At 31.9% G+C, this 22,942-nt stretch overlaps 1 protein-coding gene across 1 annotated transcript; it reads left to right on the top strand.

Annotated features, from left to right (window-relative positions):
- The first annotated feature begins 6,844 nt into the window (after window positions 1-6,844).
- LOC140440171 (uncharacterized) lies at window positions 6,845-22,193 on the top strand. Its single transcript, XM_072530492.1, has 4 exons — window positions 6,845-8,507; window positions 19,135-19,245; window positions 20,604-20,846; window positions 21,480-22,193. The coding sequence occupies exons 1-4, from the start codon at window positions 6,927-6,929 to the stop codon at window positions 22,134-22,136; spliced, it is 2,592 nt and encodes an 863-aa protein (XP_072386593.1). The 5' UTR covers window positions 6,845-6,926; the 3' UTR covers window positions 22,137-22,193.
- Window positions 22,194-22,942: the final 749 nt, after the last annotated feature.

The raw sequence follows: 22,942 nt of genomic DNA, 5'->3' as shown, positions 1-22,942 counted from the left end.
TACCTGAAGTCACAAAATTTAATTGAAAAAGAGCAGATCAGTTGGACAAAGGGGATCTATGAAATGTCAAATAATATTCAGTTTTATAAAAGTTAGAAACAAGAAGTGATAAGTTTACCCAGTCCAGTAGAAATTTTTTACCAGTATTTCACGGATGAGCTCCTCAATATCTGCGTAGAAAAAACAAACTTATATGCTGTTGTTAGCTCTGTGCCAAACTTTCCCGCTACAAACATTGCAGAAGTCAAGACATTTTTTGGAATTCTGTTAATAATAGGTAATTTGAATTATCCGAGAGTCCGAATGTACTGGGAACAAAAATTTGCAGTTCCTCTAATATCTGAAAATATGCAAGTAAACAGATTTTTCAAACTACGAAATACGATGCATTTCACTTCCAACGAATATCAACAGCCGGAAGACCGACTGTGGAAAGTACGCCCCCTTTTCAATACCATAAGAAAAAGATGCAGGCAGTTGGAACCGGAGGAGGTATATAGTATCGATGAACAAATGGTTCCTTTTAAGGGTGCTGTGAATATTAAACAATACATTAAAAATAAACCGACGAGATGGGGTATAAAATTATTCCTATTATGTGAGATAAGTGGAACAATATATGATTTCATCGTCTACCAAGGTGCAAATACAGAACTGAAGGCAGAGTATATGTTGTTTGGCCAGTCTCCGGCTGTAGTAATGCACCTATCCGAGCAAATACCTCCAGGAGCACAACTTTATTTTGACAATCATTTCAGTTCTTATTGGTTATTTCAATGGTTGTCAAAGAAACCAATATATGCCGCAGGTACAATTCGGTTGGACCGCTTTTCTAAACCACCTTTTACTATGTGCCAAGAAAATAAAAAGAAACTTACCAGGGGTTTCGTCGAGAACGTTATCTGCAGAAAATCTGGTGTTGTACTAACCAAGTGGATTGATAGCGGAGTTGTTACTCTGGGTTCCAATTTCGGTGGAGTAAGTTCTTCTGATGTATGTCGAAGATGGGATAAGAAGATAAAAGAGTATATTGAAGTGCTCTTTATAACAATGGGATGGGAGGTGTTGACAAGTGCGATTTTCTTATTTATTTGTACAGATCGTTTATCAGAACAAAGAAATGGACTGTTCGATTAATTTCACATGCTGTTGACATGGCTGTCACCAACAGCTGGTTGGAATATAGAAAGCAATCGGAGGAGCTGAAAATACCGCAAAAAAAGTCATGGACCTTATACATTTTCGACAACACGTTGCTGAGGCACTTATTTTGGCAGGAAAAATACCCAGCCAAAAACTGGGGATACCAGTTTCAAATAATCCTCTACATCCTCAAGGTAGTTCTCCTGTAGGTAACGCAGCAGGTCCTTCTGGTAAACAAGTGCGTCCGATTGAAGATATTCGTTATCACTTTGGCGATTTACCGACTTTCTGTGACAAAATCGCTCGTTGTAAAGGAAGCAACTGTGGATCAAGAACGTATATTCGTTGCACAAAATGTCAAGTATCATTATGTATTGCTCGAAATCAAAACTGTTTTACAGATTTTCATACCAAATAAATAGTTTTTGTCAATTACAGTCTTATAAATAAAAATCATTTCATATTGATATGTGTCTGTTAATCATTGTGTACACTGCAGTGTACATAACGTAACTTCAGAATGTCAAATTTGACAAATTTCCTGAGGAGCTTAAAAATTGTAGAAAAATATTTCTAATAATCGCTAAAACTTAAAAAAAAATTATATATCGTTTTAAAAAATTCGTGTCGGAAAAAGTTAAAAACGTTCATATTCACGATCTGTCTTATTGAACCAAAGGACGAGACAATAATAAATTAAACTCTATCATGAATAACAAAATATTAAATGGCTCGGTCTCTGGTCTCGGACTTTGAATTGTAGCGTTGGCGGCCAATTATTCATTACGCAATCATTACGAAATTTTTGTTTCATTTTGTGCCACGATGTCTCAATAACAATAAGGTCTGGAGTGTTCACTGTCTGGACTTTAATGTTTTTGTCTTCAAACCATTTTTTAGTTGTTTTTGCTTCATGACATACAGTACCGTCCTGTTGGAAAATAAAACTCAAGTCCTGCTAGAGTCTTGAGCACTTGGTATAAGAGTATTTTTCAAAATTTCTTGACACTTTCCTGCATTAACCCTCTGTTGGGCACGTGGTAAACTGAGTACGATCGTAGACCATTTTATTTATATTATTAACATAAAAGTCTATAGCTTTATTAATAATACTGCATTAGATATATTTATTTGTTTATTGGTAATAATACTGACCAGTTTTTATAACAAATCGTTTACTTATTTCTTTACTAGACAATAAAAAGACTATTCCATACATTTTAAAAATTTTATAACAGCTCCTTCCGCCTCTTGCGCTCTCACTAGTTTTAAAGCCCAAAGACCAATTTTGCGGACCACAATTTTGAAGTTTTTTGAACGATTTCATTAAAATGCAATTTATTTTTTAATTTCTCACGTTAAAACCTCAAAGTATGTTCTTTTAGATGACCCTAATTGGGTTTCTTAATTGGTATAAACAAAGCTGCTAACAATTTATAAAAAAAGGCACTAACTTCGTCCCAAAGTGTCCTAGGTAAACGTTTTTTTCTTTTAAATTTGTAAAAAAATTCAGGTTGTCAAAATATGAAATCAGTTTTTTGCATTCAATGGTTAAAAAGTTATTTTAATTGTTAATAAGCAAAAAATTGACATGATTTTGACAAATTATTTTGCTATATTTAAAATTATTTTTCCTTACTTTTTTTTAATAATATTAATACAATAATATATTTAATATAAATATTTAATTTTCTGACTTATATTATTGCAAAAAAATTTAATTTGGGATAAACAAATTAAATTAATTTGGGATAAAATTGACCGATCGACTTGAAATTTTGATTTTAAGCATCAGAAGACCCAACATTGTGTGTAATATAAAGGTTATTAGTTTATTTTAAAAAAATTTATTTATAAAAAACCGAAATTTTTGACTTATTTTACAACTTTCTAAGCAACAAATAAGGATAGGAACGTTTAGAAAACGACATTTTGAAGGTTTTTATATGACTTATAAGTTTCTTTTCTTCTAAAATTTGTTTCAAAACGCTTTACTTTTAGCTGATTGACGAAAAAAGCGAACATTTACCTTTTTTGACCTTAATTTGATAATAATTAATTAAGTCCAAAAAATCAACTGCAGGAAACATATAGATTCTTGTTATAGAGTAGGGTGGAACGAAAAAGGCCAAAAAAATAAAATAAAAGAAAAATGATTGTGGCTATCGTTTAAAAGTTGTGTCAGGTAATGAAAACAAACGGTGCGAAAGCATTTTGAAATAAAAAAAAATCTTGAGGTTCCATATTGGATTTGAAAAATGAAAAAAACAAAAAAAATATTTTTGTTGAAAAAATCGATTTGGCTGTGATCAACAGTCGTCTTTAGGATTGAAAAGCATCTTATGCCAAATTATTTTGAAATTAAACGATGTTTTCAGGTTCCAGAGGCGTCATTTGATAGGGTCAAGGGGGCATTTGCCCCCTCCCCCTGGCCCTGAAAATGACTGAAATTTACAAAAAATAGATCAATTTTGTATTATGTTTGCATATATAATGTATGGTATATATAATGCTTGCCCCACCCCCATATCAAAATTTCAAATGACGCTCCTGTCAGGTTCCATAATGCCATTGAAGCTTGATGGTATGAAGTACGTGTTCCAAACAACGCCAGTTGTAGATCAAGTAGGTAGAGAAGGGAAAAACGCGGACGCAGATGTTACATCAATCTTGCAACCATTCACTCAGGCATAGTGACACAACAACAGATAACAGTAATGTTGAGTTTCTTATCTCACACAGACGTGTCGTATATAAACATATTCTTCGAAATGTCAACGCGAAGTAGTTTGAACTGTGAAATACTAGGAACAATTATTGGTGTTTTCAATGATCGTGTTTTACCCACTAAGTGTGACATTCTAAAGTGCTTTCTCTTTATTCGTAATGAACTTAAGTTGACAAGTAATAATAAAGATCCATCTATCGCTGACGCCTCGAATGCCGTTGCAACGAAAGTAGAACAAATATGGATAAAAGCTTCTATTCCAACATTATCGCATAAGCACATTCAAGATATGATCAAAAATATTTATACAGAGTATTAAAAGCTGAAGCGATACACAAAAACTCAGCAAGCATCTAATTCATACAAAGAAAAGATTTGCCAGTTTCGAAATGAGTGTGAAAAGTTATTTGATATCGCGGCTTGCAAGTGCAACATGAGTGGAACACTGTGTGAGTGTACTTGTGATAAAACCAAGAAAGTACCACAAAATGAGCGAATTTTTCTTCAAGATCAACGATCCTGTAGAAAAATGGCAATTGGACCAGTGGATATTGCAGCATCTGCTGCAATAAGGAAGAAAATGGAAAGAACCACGAAGGCAAAGGCAAGTTCTCAAAAATATAATACTGAAAAAATTGTTCTTAAAGCATGTACCGTTGATTCCTCAAATCGTTCCATAAGTAGCAACTTGTCTGACTCAAATTCTTCCAATGCAGATGATCATGAAGAAGAATTCATTGCCCATTTGTCAACAGTTACAGTCCAACCATCTATGTCACAAATGCGGATTTGCTTGCCAAGTTTAGCTTCGGCGTGCGACAGAACCGGGGTCTCCGATCGTTCTGCTGCAATTATAGCATCAGCGGTCTTAAAAGATATGGGAGTTATAACTGTGACTGATACATCGAAAGTAATTGATAGAATGAAAATAAGGCGACAGCGTGCATCTCATAGACGTTCACTCCAGAAGCAGAAGGAGGGACTGTCAATCAGAAGTATATTTTTTGATGGGCGTAAAGACAAGACTGTCTTGCAACAAAAAAAAAGGCAAAAAGTTTTATAGAAAAGTAGTTACAGAAGAACATGTAACAATTATTGAAGAACCAGGCTTTCGATATCTAGGGCACATACCTACATACAGACATTCATCCTGAAAAATAATATTGATATATCGAAGTTAAGCGCAGTTGGATGCGATGGTACGGTAGTGAACACTAGCCCTCAAGTAGGCGTTATAAGAAAACTGGAAGAATACTGCGGCACCTCACTTCAATGGCTAGTATGCTTATTTCATTGCAACGAACTACCTCTACGTCATTTAATACAACAGTTAGATGGACGCACCAGTGGACCACTTGGTTTTTCGGGGCCAATAGAAAAACTTCTGGAACGCTGTGAAGAGAAAGCTGTCGTCAATTTCGTTGCAATAGAAAACAACCTACCAGTATTATTAGAAACAACAGACCTTAGTACCGATCAGAAGTACTTGTACCAAATCAGTTAAGCAGTTTCTGCAGGAAAATGTCCTAACGATTTGAGCCTTCAAAAACCTGGGAAAATATCACACGCAAGGTGGCTGACAGTTGCTAATCGGTTGCTTCGATTGTATGTTGGCACTGAATGTCCCAGCCCTCAATTAATTATGTTAGTAAGTTTCATCCAAAAAGTGTATGCACCAGTTTGGTTTTATATAAAACTGTATCCAAGCTGTTCTGATGGTTCGAAACATTTATGGCGAATGATCCATTATTTACGATTTCTACCAGTTGACCAAAGAAAAATTGTCGATGCAGTTATCCAAAGGAATGCTTATTTTTCCCATCCCGAAAATTTATTACTCGGAATGATAAAAGATGAACGAAAACATATACGGGAGCTAGGACTACGCAGAGTGCTGACAGCTAGACAAAGTCAGAAAGAAAAAAAGATCCGGAGATTTAAAATACCAACATTAAATTTTAGTGCTGAAGATTATATTGACTTAATTTCTATTTCTGAATGCAGTGTTACGGCTCCGCCTTTGCTAAAACATATTTCCAATGAAAATGTAAGGGATATGATTGATTCCGGGAATCACAACAAAATAGAGGTCTTAAACTGCCCCTGTCATACCCAATCTGTCGAAAGAACTGTTAAGTTAGTAACTGAAGCATCAGCTGCTATTTATGGACCAGAATCAAGGGATGGCTTTATTCGTTCAAGGTTGCAGTCTAGAAATATTATGCCGTTTTTTAACATAAAATCAGACTACCAATCATAAAATGTATATTGTATCATAAAACAATTATTTTGATTAAAAAAACTAATAAAAAAATAAATTTTTTAAATTTTATTTTTTTTTTGTTATTTCCAAAAATTTAAATTCAATATAGAACCTGAAGATAGGGTCAAATCCAAAAAATATTTTTTACAGTTTTATTATACATCAAAACGCAACTTTTCCGCACTAGCCCCAAAAAAAATAATGACTTCGACTTTTTCGTTCCACCCTATTATAGAGGCCCATTCTACTCAAAACAACTGTCGTTTGTCTGACCGGACGAGTGTCACGAAAAAAAAGCTTATTTCTCTGAGCTATTTTGCTAAGATGGTGTAACTATTTTTCTCATAAAACTAAAGAAGAATAAAAGACCGTTACAGAAAATCCCTACCGATGGGTGTCCGCAGTCGATGTTGATTGTTTGTATGAGGCATTAAAATTTTGAAATTTTGACTCTGAGTGTAGGCCATAGATACAGACAACAACTTTTTTTCTGTTTTAAAGAAAACAAAAAAATTTCCTAAATTACTTGGTTGTGTCTTTTTCTGATATCAAATATGTTTTACACACAAATAATACCCAGTATACTCTTTAAGATTCAAAAATAATTCTCAATTGATAAATATTTAAATTTAGCCTTCATAACAGGAAAACTGATAGTAAGTAACACATAATCGAAGAAATCTTTAGTATCACATTTATATAAACGATAAAGTTTTTAACACTAGTTAATAAAATTAGTAGTTCCTTTAAAAAGTATAAAGAAAACGTGTCGATTTAGATGTAATCTCAAAAATGAAATTCAAAGTAATTTTTTTAGTTTTAACTATTCTAGTGATAAATTTAAGTGACGCTAAGCCAAAAGTAAAAAGGGATATTAAAACAAATCCCGAAGATATAAAACTTAGTGAATCTTTTCCTCCTAGTGATAATAACTGGTCTTGGTATCTTAATAGAAGAGGCAAAGATTCCCAACGAAGTGAAGAATCTGAAGAAATATATAAAGACTTGACTGTGGATATTGAACCAAGAAGTGTGAAAAGTGATGAAGAAAATATAAAACATCATTCAAATAATCAAAAGCCTGAATCTGAAGAAGATGATTCAACTAACACACCAAAAGAGTCTAATGGAAAAGATCTAGACAAAAATCAACAAGAGGAATGGAGATGGTACGTAAAAGCCAAACCTAATGACATATACAAGACAGATGCAAGCTTGGAGATTGTAACATGGTATCTTAAACAAAGAGGTCGCACAATATCACCAAAACGATTAAGATCATCAGATCATACAGCGCAATATGATATCGTTTCTTCTACTACAAACTTAAATAGAAAAACATCCGAATCTAGAACAGGTTTTACTAAGTCAAATATAATCAATAATTCCACAGAGACTAACAATCCTACTACTACTGGTTCCAAGTCCCAATCAACTAGTAATATTTTAGAAGTAAAAAAAAATATAACAGTTAGTCCCAGTTCAAATAGCTCCTTAGACTATAAAACACCAGACATCATAAATAAAACTGAAATTTTAAGGTTGACTACTACTGGTATCCAAGAATCTACCAAAGTAGAAACATCGGAATCTACGAATATAAATACACAAGTCTCAAACAAGAGAACTACAACAAAAATTAACACAAATAAACAAGAATCAGCAAAGGAAGGCCAAACAACCTCAAAATTAACTACAACCACAAAGCCTGCTACAAAAGAATCCACAATAACAACAGTAGTAACGGAAGCTACAACCATAAACCCTTCTATAAAAAAATCCACGCCAACAATCGTTGTTGAAACAGAAATTACGGAAGTAAAGCCTTCTACGACAGCAGTACCAATAGAAACTACGACAATAACTGCTGTTAAAACAGAATCTAAAACAACAGCAGTTGTAACTACTGAAGCTGCAACTACAACAACAGTAGAAGCTGCAACTACGACAACAACAGAAGCTGCAACAACAACAACAGAAGCAGCTGAAACAGAAGCTACAACTAAAGCTGTTACAGAAGAAGCTACAATAACAACAACAGCTAAAACAACAGAAGCTACAACGGCAACACCAGCTGTTACACCAGAAGCTACAACAACAACATCTGCAACAACACCATCTACAACAAATGTAAGAAAACGCGACTTATATAAGCGAAGTTACGATGAACTTTCAAAGAATAACTCTCTAGTGGATTTAGAAAAAAGAAGACGCCAGAATATTGGTACGAAGGTAACAACTTTGTCCTCAAATATTGATGAAGATATTAAAGATTTAGGTTTACCATCTGCAGTGGAAGAAACAAGTTCTGATAGAAGAAAAAAAGTGAAATCGTATGTTGATGACACTGATACATTACTACTTGTCAATGCAGTGAGTATTTAAATCGTATGTATATTATTAAATTTGCTATGTATGAAACCGTCTATTGGTTAAAAAATAATTATTTAACGTACAATTTACATAATTTTCATTCATTATTCAATATCTTCCTAAGTGATCTGTCTTTTCTCGTCATGTTCATCCAATCCACTTTAACTGTCTTTTTTCCTCATTCTATAAAAAAAATAAAAGAAAATATAAAGAAATTTTTTAACTAGGTTCCTTATCCCCAAGAACGTGAATTTTTGTTTCTATTTCTTTTTATGGAATAAATTTAAAAATTTCAAAAAATTTACACGCATACCTAAGGCTTTTACAAAACTTGTCTATTTTTATTGAAAAAATTGTTTTTTAAGGGGTTTTGGGGGATTTTCATTTTATAGACTTTAAAATAGATTAAATCAAGGTTTTTTATGGTTTATATATATTTTAAATTAAATGAAGCCTTTAGGATATTCAAAAATTGGGCGAACCACTTTGAAACCCCAAAAAAAAAACAAGTTTTTCGAAGATTTTAGGGGTGCCGATGTCAAAAACACATTTTTTGACATCGGCACAACCTGAAACAATTTTCTCATATTTTCTACTATTTATGTGTTTAAAAAATAAGACTCGGCCCAATTTTTTGATTTATGTAGAGCCGTGGGTTGAGTTGAGTGTTGAGTGTAACCTATAAATGTATTTTTTTTTTGAAAAAAGCTTATAACCTTTTCTTGGAGGCGGTTAAGCCTTTTCTTGGAGGCGGCTGAAGGTAAAATTTTTTTCAAAATTAATAACTCCGTACCTTGGATGGAAACAACACTGTCCATTTTCATAATTTTACAGAAGAGCATTTTTTTTCTGCAACTTTTTTCAACCAAAAAAAGATATTTATTTAGATATTGTAACAATATTTATATGAACAATAACATAACAATAACATAACAATATCTTTATTTTTAGAAAATAATATACATTCCGTGAACATAAAATTATTTAAAAAAAACAGTGTCACAAACGAAAATATTATTTACTTATTCCTAACCGTTACATATACAAATAGTCCTCCACAGAATATGGCTCAAGAGCTACCAGTAATTTAAATATTTGATGTTTATACAAACTTAATCTTTCCTCCCTTTTAATAGGTTCAGGCAGTTTATTAAACAATTTGATGCAGCAATAAAGAGCGTTTTTTTCTGTTATACTTATCCTGTGTATTGGAATTTTATAATTATATAACCTGGTATTTACTATACTATTGGGCTCAAAGTTCCTAAAGAGTATTTTATTCTTATATAGAAACAGTAAGCATTCTTGAATAAATACAGCGTAAACTGTTAAAATATTATTACTCCTAAAATGCCCTCTACATGATTCCCTACTTTTTAAGTCAAACATAACTCTGATTATTTTTTTCTGAACCAGAAATACATTATTTATGTCCCTACTGTGGCCAAAATTTATTAGACCGTATCTAAATTTTGCTTCAAAATTAGCATGATACACTGTTTTTAATGAGTTACTATTCATGTATTTTTTTAGAACTCTAAAGCTGTAAATCACTTTACTCAAAGACATACATAACTGGTCAACATGTTTATCCCAACATAAAAAACTGTCAATATATAATCCTAAAAATTTGGTACTGCTGCTAATATTTAAAGTGTCATTATTTACAATAATACTGTTTGGCATATCTGAATGTGCATAATTTGTCTTAAACAAAAGAAGATCTGTTTTATTTTGATTTAAAACCAACCTATTCATAGAAAACCAGTCTTTAGCTTTCTGGAACTCTAAACTAGCATTAACGCTTAGAACAGACATGTCTTTACCACTGACTAAAATGTTTGTATCATCTGCATAATTTGTTATGCTGGAAGTAGTATTAGCCACTAGACCATGAAGATCATTGATATAGATCACAAACAGTAAAGGACCAATCACACTTTCTTGTGGTACTCCAATATTGATAGTGCTTTCAGATGAGATGCCTATTTCAGTGTTTTTATGTATTTTTACTAAATGTCTCCTATTTGCCAAGTAGGACTTAAACCAGTTCAATGCTGGTCCACGTATACCATATTTCTCCAATTTATCAAATAATAGGTCATGCACTAAACAGTCATATGCCTTTGATAGGTCCAAAAAGAGACCCAAAGCCATATGACCAATCTCAGTACATTTCAAAATATCCCAGACAAATTGAAAAATCGCAGTCTGAGTTGATTTTCCCTGTTGATAACCATGCTGATTTGCACTAATAATATGACATTTTGTTAAAAATTCTGTTATCGGCCTATACATAGTCATTTCTAAGATTTTTGAAAAGGAACATAGAAGGCTAATTGGTCTATAGTTATATTAATTTAGGATCACCCTTTTTGTAAACAGGTGTTACTATGGCAGTTTTCAGGCATTCAGGAAATACACCAGATTTTAGTGAATTATTTATGATTGTAGTGAGAGGATTCACTATCTCCTTTATACACAGTTTAAGGATTTTAGTGGGTATTTCATCAATTCCACAACTCATTTTGTTTTTTAAATTTTTAGTTATATCCATAATTTCAGTTTCTATCACAGGTGCGACAAACAGTGAATTTATGTTAGTTGCAATGTTGTCTTTATATTCAGTGTATTGTAATTGAGATAAAGTGTTATTTAAAGCAGTATTTAAGTGGATCATGTATTTATCAGCAATCTCTTGAGGACTACCCCCTACTTTTATTGAATTTACACTTTTTAATTGACCATTAATTTCACTAACAATTTGCCACATGCATTTATTTTTGTTGGCAGCTTCAGACATCCTGTTTTCATATAGCTTTGATCGTTTTGTTATTAGTTTCTTATTATATTCTTTTTTTACCTGTCTATAGGAATCATAGAATTTATGGTTAACTCTGCTCATTGTCAACAAGATGTCTAAGCGAGTCTTACATTCTATTATCTCTGGATCATCTCTTTTATTAAGGCCTTTTTTACGTTGCCTAGAATCTAACTTCTTAAAAGGAAAGCACTGATTGAATATATACAGAAACTGATTTAAGAAAGTATTCCATTGATCATTTACACATTTGTAACTTAAATTAAGCCAGTCATGATTATGTAATTTACTTATAAAGGTTTCAATATTATTTGTACTAAAATGTCTTTTCATTTCAAGAGTATTCGTTTCTGCTTCCTCTACCTGAAAAGTTAATTTTTGGGCAGAATGATCAGAGATTCCAGCGTGCAAGACTTCTACTGACACATATGATTGCATATTTGTTAGTATGTTATCTATACAAGTTTTAGATGTGGCAGTTACTCTAGTGTAGTCTTCAATTACATGACAAATATTATATGAGTTAATTAACATACAAAATTTTACTTTATCTAATGTGTTATTCTTAAGATCGATATTGAAATCTCCCCCTATAATTATAATTGTGTTTTCTATCATAATTCTTCCCAGTATAATATCAAATTTGTTTAAAAAAACTGCCACATCGCTACCTGATGGTCTGTAAACTGATGCTATAATGAGTTTGTTATTACCTACATTAGCTTCGCATACAGCACACTCTATTACCCTATCTACTGATAACTCTTGTATATCCTTTCTTTCCTGGCCAATGATGTCTTTACTAAGATATATAGCTGTTCCTCCATGTTCGTTCACATTATTTCTACAATGACTAGCTGTCAGCACAAAATTGTTAATTCCATATTCACTTAATTCTTCTTTAGTTTTCCAATGTTCTGTTGTGCACAATATTTTACAGTCACTGTTGTTTGTTAGAAGTTCTTCTATTTCATCAATACAATTTCCTATGGATTGGAGGTTCTGGTGGATGATACTTATATTCTTTGCTCGTGTGACTGTGTTTTGTATTTCAATTTCCTTGTGTTGATGTGTCTTGTGCTCTCTATTTTCTCCTATGAAAAATTTCCACCTCGGTTATCTAGAAAATCCTTATGACGATGCATCTGGAACCTTTTTATGCCAACACCATTAGGCCAAAACTCTGGTTTATACATGTCATCCTTATATTCAAAGGGAGCCGATACAACAAATCTCTTCAACATATTTTCTTGACTTGGCAATTCCTTTACCATAATAGAATCTTGTTGCATTTTCCTCTTTTCTATTAGAAATTTACATATCTCCTCTTGTTTTGTTGTTCTCTTCACTCTATACAAGTATAGCCACACTTTTTTCTTTTCCCCTGCAAAACCACTTGTGCTATCGTCATCGCTTACTGCCGTTCCTATATTTTTTTTAGTTATGTACCGATGTCTCCTGTGTATAACTTTTTGGAACCCATCTGAGTCACTATTGCTGTTTTCCTCAGTTATTTTATGTTTTTTTATTTGCTCATTAACCTCAGTTGTTTGTTTATTTTTGAGGTTGACATTAATGTTGTCACTTGTCTTCTGTACAGAGGAACTACTTAAACTTTTTGACGTTTGAGCTACCACTTCTGTGAATGATCTATTTTGTGTAGGAGGTGGTACCGACCTTGAGAATTTTTTATCAACAGAGTGTTCCATTATCTGATCTTGTTTATTTACACTTTCGTATTCAGTTTTTTTTGCGGTTTTTTGCTCTAGATAACTTACTTTTTGGCGCAATAAATTATTGTTTTCTTTTAATACAACATTTTTGTCTTCCATTTCCATAATTAGTCTTTTTAAGAGGTCATTTTCTAATCTCAGTTTGGATAATTCTTCTGTAGTTGACATCTCGTTTGTTTTGGTATCACCGCCTTTTTTGTCACAGCATATTATGATATTTCTCTCACATGTTTCAAATCCACATCTTTTTGCACAGCTAGAGTGAAAAACACTATAACAATATTTACACACAACTATTTTACACTCTTTTTTAGCGCAGCATTTAAAATTTATTTCCAAGTTTTCACCATCAATTGGCCGTACGTCTTCGACAGCGGCCATCTTGATATTCTACCTATTGTTATTTACATAATGTATTTATAATAAAAACAAATGTTTCTGCGTGTAATGGACATGGTGTTGTATCCCAGAGAGAAATTTGCCATATTGATCGCCAACCTCAACAGAGAAGGCACTTAGGAGGAGGAGGTTTGTTTATTTCTAGTCTATCTTGATTGTTATTTTAGTATAGTTCCATATTATGTACGGTATATTTCATTTAGGTTTGTCTGACTAATTGCTGCCAGTCCTAGGCCGTTAAAATAGACATGTTAAGTTATTTTCTCTTTCGCTTTATCAGCGCATTAGTAGAAACTTCTGAGTGATGATTTTTACTTGAGGATACTTATTAAATATCCAAAAGAAACACATAATGCTAACATTTTTATTCTGGCCGTAACAATTTTCCGACCATAGTACGATTTCTTCTATCTCACTACCAGGAATAACGGTATCTTCCTATTTCAGTAATGCAGATCTGATTTCATTTCCACTACGAGCTCTTTTGAATTCATCTCACATAATGCAATGGACTGATGAATCAGAAGAATCATACAAGTGTAATTCAATGTCCAAAGTTTTGTCTTGTAAAATCTTAAGCAATTTGTTACAAGGTGTGATGGCAAACATTTTTTGCAGATCACCAGTTTGCAGATCAAGGGTATTATTAGCCTTTTTAAAGTCCTCGCTTTTTAAATCATGCGTTAATTTAGATGCATCCAAATGTGCATTCTTCATCCACAAATTTTTTCATCTGAAGTCAAATTATTTTTCAGTTTTGTTTGAAATATGTGTCTATTTCTGGTGGTTTGACAGTCAACTTAATTTTTTTTTTATTATTTGATTCTGAATAATATAATGTTGGTTGTAAAATATTTCATATTACTTCTAGTCTAAGGTTCGTATCAAATCACTACAGTTACTTTTTGAGGTTACGTTTTTTTTAATAATTTAAAAATATTGGTAGCTTACCCCCCCGTAAATGCATTCGAAGAAGAAGAATTCGCAGAACTTTTCAGCAGTTCAACAATCTTTCTCGCAATGTACCACAAAGAATTGTGGTACATTGTTATAATTATTAGTAAAAACAACTGTAAACACACCATAAATGGTAAAAGTACCTGTCATCATAGAGATATGCAACACTATGTGCGGCGGTAATTCACATGTGTAGAGGAATAAAACATTAAGTCCTCATGTTGTTCTATCGCTCTAAGTGAAAATGGACTTTTATGGTGTTATTTTAAAGGTCACTATCTTCATTAGCAAATGGTTTAGGACCTAGTGCTTTATTCTTCTAAATAAAGTTATAAAAGTTGATTATTAAAGATGTACATGTTGAAATTAAAAAAAAGGGTTACAGAACTATATCTTTGACTTTTATCAGATTTTGCGTATGGTGCGCCGTCTTCATAAATTCGAAAAACTGTTTTTTTAGGGTTTTTGGGGGGTTTTCTTCATCTCATAGATTTCAAAATAAATCGAATTAATTTTTTTTATAAATTAAATATTTACATATATTACAAATTAGATAAAGCCTTTAGGACACTAGAAATTGGGCGAAACACGTTTTAACCCTTCAAAAAACCATGTTTTGCACGGTTTTTAACGGTTTTGCCGGGGTTAAATATATTTTTTGACATCGACACAACCTGAATAAATTTTCTGATATTTTTACAGCATATTTAAAAAGTTATACAGCAAGAGTATAACTTTTTTTTTGAGGAGACTGCAGGTTGTTACCTTGAGCCTTATTTTTTAATAACAAAGAACGTAAAAAAAATGAAAAAAATTGAATTCTGAGAGTGAGGGTGTTTTAACTTAACGGGGTGCATATACTGACATTAACTTGTTTATGATCGTACTATATTTTCGCAAAATGTGAGGTCGTATAAATAAATAAATTTGAACGTACATGTTTTACAAGTGCTTTTATTAGAATTTCTTGAAAATATCCATGGAAACGCTGTATTAACCATTTGATTTAAGGAATTGAAATGTAAATTGGTAAATGGAAAACATAATTAAACCTTTCTTATAAATTCTGATAACAGTAATAATAGTAGAATCAATCTCATCAGTTGGTGAATAAATGAATAAATTGAAACAAGTCAATAACAAATCACATCCCCTTTTATAAAAAGCTTTCTATTTTCTGTCATGCAAGAATATTAAACGGATTTGCCTTAAAACAGCAATACTAAAAAATTAAATTATCGCTATTATTCTTATACGCTGCCACACAAATAAACAAAATAATATTTTATCTTGTTTATACTGTCTGGTATGTTATATTTTATCAGTTCTTTTATTAAAATAAAAGGACAATGTAAAGACCTCACTCAAAAATGAAATTTGAACTTAAATTAAACAAAAAATATCAAGAATTTTCGATTACATATAAACTTCTTGCTTTGAAATGCATATTTTTTCCTGCTATCCTTTTATTTTTGCTTCTGTAAATTGTCTTCAGCTTCTTTCAACCACTTTGATCTTGGTCTTCTCCTTTTCTCTTTTCCTTCCCGATGCCATTCTATCATCATGTACGGCACTACTTCATCTTCCTCTCACCAGATATGACTTAACCATCCAGTTTTGCATTGCTTTATTTTGGTAACGATATCTTATTTCATTACTTTGTTAATCTCTGCATTTGTTTTGCTTCTACATTCATTTTGATCTATATTAATTAGTCCCAATATGGTATATGGTTCTCATGATCTTAGTTTACACTAGTCTTAAGTCTGCTTCATGTTTGTTAGTCACTGTTATTGTTTCCCCTATTTATAATAATATTTGTCTACTTATCGTATTATATTATATGTTTGGTCTTAGTTTTCTTTGTTAGTGTTTTTGCTTTTAGGTAATATTTTATTTGTAAAATAAGCTATATTTGCTGCGACTACTTTTATTTTATTTCTGGCATTAATTCTCTGGTTTTGCGTATTGCCACCTCCAAGTATTTAAACTGTTTTACTTCCTTAAATTCTGAACTCTCTGTTTTGACTTTTTTCTTTCATTATTTTCTCCCTTATCGTAATATTTTTGTCTTTATTGCATGGTATTATAAAGATTTTCACTAAGACCCAGTTGGTTAATGTTCCCTAAGAGATTCTTTGAAATGCCACCAGTAGTACCATTGTCTTTTTAATTGTATCTCCTGATCTCTGAACTTGGCGATGTTCTTGTTTTTATTACACAAATTATCGTTGTTAGGTTTCACCACATCCATTAGTGTTGTTTGTCCAGGTAGTTTATGAACTAGTATGAGATCTGGTCTAGAAAGCAACGTCGAAGAGCATACCAAATACAAACAAAATTTAGAAAAACCACTGATTCGATGACAAATGAAGAACAGAGTTGAAAAAAAGATCAGATTTAAGATTAAAAAGTTTGCGATCGCAAAAACAAGACGACCTTAAAATGTATGTCGAAAAACGAAAAAAATTAAAGAAAATTTCAAGTGCGCGGAAAAGAAATCATATGGATGACACAGTAAAACGTATAGAAGAAAATTACTAAAAAAAACGAAATAAAAAACTTCTACAAAGATGTAAAATAGCGGTATTGTAGCAGATAACTTAAAATATCGAGGAGAGGCTTTACGAAACCAACTTTGTGAGCTAATAGCAGACTTGTGGGATACGGAAGAAATGCTCCAAAAATGGAACAAGTCCATTATAATCCTTATTATATTACACAAAAATGGAGTTAGAAATGAATGCGCAAACTATAGAAGAATATCTTTCTTATAGGTAATATACAACGTACTCACCATGCCAATTAAAAATCGATTGGAAATGTATGTGAAGATGAATCTAAGAGAATATCAGGAAAAATTTCGTAAAGGAAGATCTACAACCAATTAAATTTTTATGCGAAAACAAATTCTTATCAATTACTATTTTTACCCTTTTTAAAAATAACTTATTTACCAAATTGTTTACAATACTTAATACAATGACAAGTATTAACTTCAAAACTCACAATACTACTACTACTCTAATCTGTCAAAACATCGATTTATATATATTTTACTAGACATTTCATAAATTGTGACTGTAATTTTGAATGTTCTCGAACTAATTCTTTTTTTTTTCAAAGGACTTTTTCTATATGGGATAAATCTTTCGTAACACTATGAATACACCATTTCAGCACAAGTACTTTTCATTAATTACAAAGCCGCCTACCATACCGCCTGAAAAAATGTAAGATTAGTAAAAAATGACAATTAGATAAATCATGTGCTGTGAAAGGCAATGGTGCAGTCTCAGAAGAATTTGAAGTGAGAAAAGGTGTTTGGTAAGGAGACCCCTTGTCTACCTTGCTAATAAATATAGTTCTAGAAAAAATTGTAAGACTAAGTGGGATAAATAGGTCTGGCACCCTTTTATACAACAAGAATCAATGCTTAGCATGTGATGATGACGTAGTTCTCCTTCCAAATGGAGAAGAACTAGCAAGTATATTAAAAAGACTGATTCGGGAAAACACTAAAATGTGACTGAGACTTAATATTTATGAATCCTAGTACATGAAAATCTAGAGCAAATAAGGAATAAACACCAGGGGCTCCTTTAAATTAAAGAGATGGAGGATGGATCAGTTGTAGAATTCAAGAAGGTTGATGAATATGTACCGTTATTAATCAGACATAAAAAAGAAACTAAAATCAACCTGAGACTAACCAAGAGCAACAGATATGCTGAAACCATGAATAAAATAATTTCATAAGTAGAAAAGTATATCTCATAATACAAAAATAAGAGTATACAAAACTATGATTAGACCCACAACGCTGCCGAGACTTGGACTATAAACAAAACCACACATAACAGATTGGAAGCATGGGAAAAAAAAGATATGGGAAAATGGTAAAAAAACGTAGACTAGAATGGCTCGTATCTAGAAAGAATGCAGAGTAGTAGACATGTCAAGAATATTGGTTGGAGAGTACCTGGGGGGAAAAAGAGGGAAAGACCAACAAAGAAATGGAGAGATATAGTGATGGAAGATATCAGAGAGATAAGAATCAGAGATTGGAAGCTAACAGCTAAGAAAAGAAAACGATGAAAATTATTCGAGATATGGGTAGTAAACAAACATTAATACTTATATTGTTGTTTGGTCTATGCTTATTTTACTTTTACATTAATTATGGGTTTGAGAATATATTTGTCGTCAGGTTTTGATAATATTTTGTAATTTCCTTTTATTACATTTTAAATATCCGGTAAAAACACTTAACCACTCGATGCTGGTTGTTTGTCTATATTTCAGTTAAATCTTTTAAATCGGTTTTTAAAATGTTAGATTTTCTAACATCATTTACAGTATACATTTGTTATATCTTCACTCTTTTCTAGATATTTCAGTTCTGCCTACGATGTAGCCCGGAGGAGACGCTAGGGCTATAAGCTCACATGTTTAAAAAGCGGTCTCAGCGGCTACATTTGCTGACAAGATCAAATACTTTCTAACCACGAACTATAATCCCTAAAACAATATATTATAAAATAATTACAATAGAGCAAATTTTCCTCCATAATTTTACTAGCGGTTTAATGGGATTTCAATATTATTGGATTATATGAGAATTTAAATTAACATGATTTTAGATTTATTATTATGTAAATAATGTTTTGTGTATTTTTATTAATTTTAATGGTCTACTTCTTTTTGATTTTTTTAGTTATTTAGACATGGAAATCGAACAGTAGAAAGGACACAATACGAGAGGTATCCAAATGATCCCTATAAAGATTTAGATTATTTTCCTACTGGAATTGGTCAACTTACTAAGGTAAATACACTTTAAATCCATTTATCCATGCATAATTTATTTTCTTTATAATATTTTGTATGCCACTTTTAAAACATCATAAATTATCCAATGTGTCAATGCCTCAAATAAAGCTCTACATCATAAAGTTCACAAACTATGGTTTAGTTTAGTCTTGAAATTCGATTATCATCTGTCATGGGCTTTTAAACTTAACTGGATGAATATATGCACATATATTGGGCTCTATGATGAAGACAAAATCTACGCTAGTGTTGTAATGACGAGAACAACTCGATAAACTAGCAGAACATAACAAAGACTGTGTACAAGGTCATCGGAGTATACGTTCTGAGCAATACAACTCTCACTGAGAGTGTACACCTCGTCAAGAAAATGGCCAAATGTGTATTCAAAGGACATGCGCTAACAGAACTTACGTATTGAGAAAAACAAGAAGATCTTAACTCAGAATCAGAGCAACAAAGGGGCTATGGGATAGTTTTTATTGGATCATGAATATTTTGGCCGAATTTTTTGAGCTACTCTAGAACAGAAAAATCTTAAGTTTCAAAATAGTTTAGTATTAGAAGAATTAATTCACTTATCTAATACTCCATGTCTTTATGAACTATGGTCTACTCTACTATTGTTAAAGAAGTAAGGGCTGCATATATTTATTCCACAAAACCACAAAAGCCTAAGTAATTATGAGTCTGAGAACATGACCAATATCGATACCTTAATTCGCAATTCGTCTTTTTATTTTTTGACTTACAATAATCTGTGTTCATTTTGTAAAATTGTTGCTTGGATGAAATTTCCGATTTTAAATATATCTGTGTTGTCCTTTTTCTACAATAATGCGCATTTTAGACAAACCATCTAAAAAGTCGTTTTTTTGTCATCAAATCCTTATTTGTTTTTAATTTTTCACTGGTATTATTTCCTATAGTTTAAAGCTTTCAACCCCAAATACATGATTTACCGATGGAAAAAGTGTTTAGGAATAAAGTTTTACAGACTAGGACCATAGCTTCGCCTTTTTTAGATGATAAATAAAAGTATTAACTCCCTTAGATTTTTCTGGATCTTTCCTATCTCTTTGTCTATTTGTATAAATAACTTTTACTAAATTATCGATGTAAAGTCGTTTTTCGTTTCAAGTAAAAGTCCAGAACTGATCAGATATTGTTTTTTGATCATTTTGAGACATAACATTGCACTGAATAACACTATTCCTTTTTTCTTTACAATTACGCCATGGCTTTATCATTTTTTTTTGGTTTCTTTATATCTCTTCTCCTATTTCCATCAATTTTTTGTTTTTCGCTTTTCCAATATAGGTATATTAAACATATGTTTTTTTCTTATTGTAGAATGGTAAGAAAAGGGCGTTTCAAATTGGTCGCCGATTAAGAAGACGTTACAGACAATTTCTGGGAGATGTATTTTATCCAGAAATGGTGGAAGCTCAAAGTACAAATATGAATCGAACAAAAATGACTTTAGAGTTGGTACTAGCTGGTCTATTCCCACCTAACAAAGATGACGAAATTAGTAGGGATCTTCGGGGTTGGCAACCTATTCCGTTCAATTATTTGCCTTTGGCACAGGATCCGGTAAGGTTTTGTTACTGTTATATAAGTAGTTATTAATAATAAAACACAATGTTTTTATAAGCTTATTTTTTCTATTACTTTATATAGAAGCTTTAGTTTTGATTCTTCTCTCAATGCTGTTTATGTTTTACTTGTTAGTCATGTAAAGAATCATGACTTATAAAGTCATTGACGAGATTATATTGTTGTTGTTATAGTGTAAGATACCAAGAACAAGTTTTATTAACAAGTTAACAGCACCATTTATTTTCATTTAAACTACGAAGGAATAATGGGTATTTCTCCCTGTAATTATTTTTGTCTATTGTAAAATATCAAATACAGTAAAATCCATATACCATATGGATTTTATCCATATGGATACTGTTTTTATGCATTTTACCTCCATTATATAAAAATATGCAAAAACTTACTAGTTGCATAAAATATGATAAATGTGCCAAATATGCAAAATATGCAAAATATGCAAAATATGTAAAATATGTAAAATATGCAAAATAGGCAAAATATGAAAAATATGCAAATTACGCAAAATATGCAAGATATGCATATTAATATAAATATAAATATTATAAATATTTAACTATTTTTTGCTTTTAGTTTTGGAATAATGACTAATAAGATCTTTTTTAGGCACTAATGGGATATTTCTGTCCTAAGTTCAAACCAGAATACAAAAAAGTATTACAATCACCAAACAACAAGTTGGTATTCCGCAGAAACAAGAAGATATTCAAATATATTTCAGATAACACTGGCGTAAACGTAACCGACTTTGAAGCCGTCAATCGTGTATATTTAGGTTTCCAAGCAAAAGAAGATTTAGGTCTGAAACTCCCAGATTGGACAAAGAGCATATATCCTGAACCCATGGATGAGCTGTCAGCCAAGTATTACTACCAACTGACGGGAACCACTGAATTAAAGAAGATGTTTGCTGGAAATTTCCTACAACAAGTGCTCGAAAATATCAAAAGGAAAATGGCTGCCAACGATGGTAAGTTTGGAAAGAAGATCTACCTTTACTCAGCTCACGAATTCAATGTAGCCGCCTTGTTGGCATCTCTTGGAGTTTACAACAATCATACGCCCAATTATGGATCTTATGTTTTAATTGAACTCCATGTTAAAGGGGGAGTGCCTGGAATAAAACTATTCTGGGATAACTGGGATGATAAAGGTCCCAGACTGTTAAAATTGTCTGGATGTCAAACTTTATGTCCATTAACGAAGTTTGTCGAATTGATTTCTAAAATACTACCTGAAGAAGGTAAAACTGAATGCAAGTAATTTTAAATATTATATTGTCAATTATATTAAAATAATAAAATAAGTCTTACATTAATACTTTTTAGAGTTTTTTTAATTAATGATATTTAACTGACATAGTTTCTCTCAAACGACGAAGTAGGTATAGAAGTTCCGTACCTTAGCAGTAAAGAAGTAAAGAACTTACTGACCAAATCAAAACTGGCGTGGAACTGCAAATATCTCCTCAACAATCTGGCAAAAGATATTAACGTGCCTTTAAAATGGGTGCCGGGTCATGAACATGTGTATAGGAATATTCAAGCAGATTTTTTGGCAAAACAAGGTTCAAGAGAAACATTTGTAGGACAAGTACCATTTTATGGCATTACTAAAGATGCTACAAAAAAGAGGTTGAGAAGAGGCTGATAAGGAATCATCAAAAGAAATAAAGATCCACTGAAGAGTTTAGAAGCCAGACTAAAAAATAAACAAAAATTTTGATAAAAAACTCTTAGACAACTTAATGAACTTCAATAAATGAGGTTAAAATGGTCACCTGAATAGTGACAGGACAGTATCGTTTAAAAACAGACATATATAAATTCAATAAGGTGAATAAACCATGGTGCAGAAAATGCGAAATAAAAGAAAATACTGCTGTACACATCCAATGCCAATACAAGGCGCTAATAGATATAAGACAGGAATTTGCTGATCTACTGAGAATTGCACCAGACGAGACTACTAACAAGGAAACTGTTAACTGTTGTTGAGACCACAGGACTTACTCGAGTGTAACGGAAAAAACAAGGTATGGTACAAAAGTCTTACAATCAAGTGCCAGA

This window comes from Diabrotica undecimpunctata, chromosome 4 (assembly GCF_040954645.1).
Source record: "Diabrotica undecimpunctata isolate CICGRU chromosome 4, icDiaUnde3, whole genome shotgun sequence".
Classification (NCBI taxonomy): domain Eukaryota; kingdom Metazoa; phylum Arthropoda; class Insecta; order Coleoptera; family Chrysomelidae; genus Diabrotica; species Diabrotica undecimpunctata.
The sequence above is the reverse complement of the archived record's forward strand: the minus strand, read 5'-3'. Positions and strand labels throughout refer to the sequence as shown.

What these genes read in the sequence shown, in the direction of transcription:
- LOC140440171 (XM_072530492.1), top strand. Translation starts at nt 6,927, where the DNA reads ATGAAATTCAAAGTAATTTTTTTAGTTTTAACTATTCTAGTGATAAAT. An exon ending in CATTACTACTTGTCAATGCA is followed by an intron (nt 8,508 to 19,134) that starts GTGAGTATTTAA and finishes TGATTTTTTTAG; the next exon opens with TTATTTAGACATGGAAATCG. An exon ending in GAATTGGTCAACTTACTAAG is followed by an intron (nt 19,246 to 20,603) that starts GTAAATACACTT and finishes TTCTTATTGTAG; the next exon opens with AATGGTAAGAAAAGGGCGTT.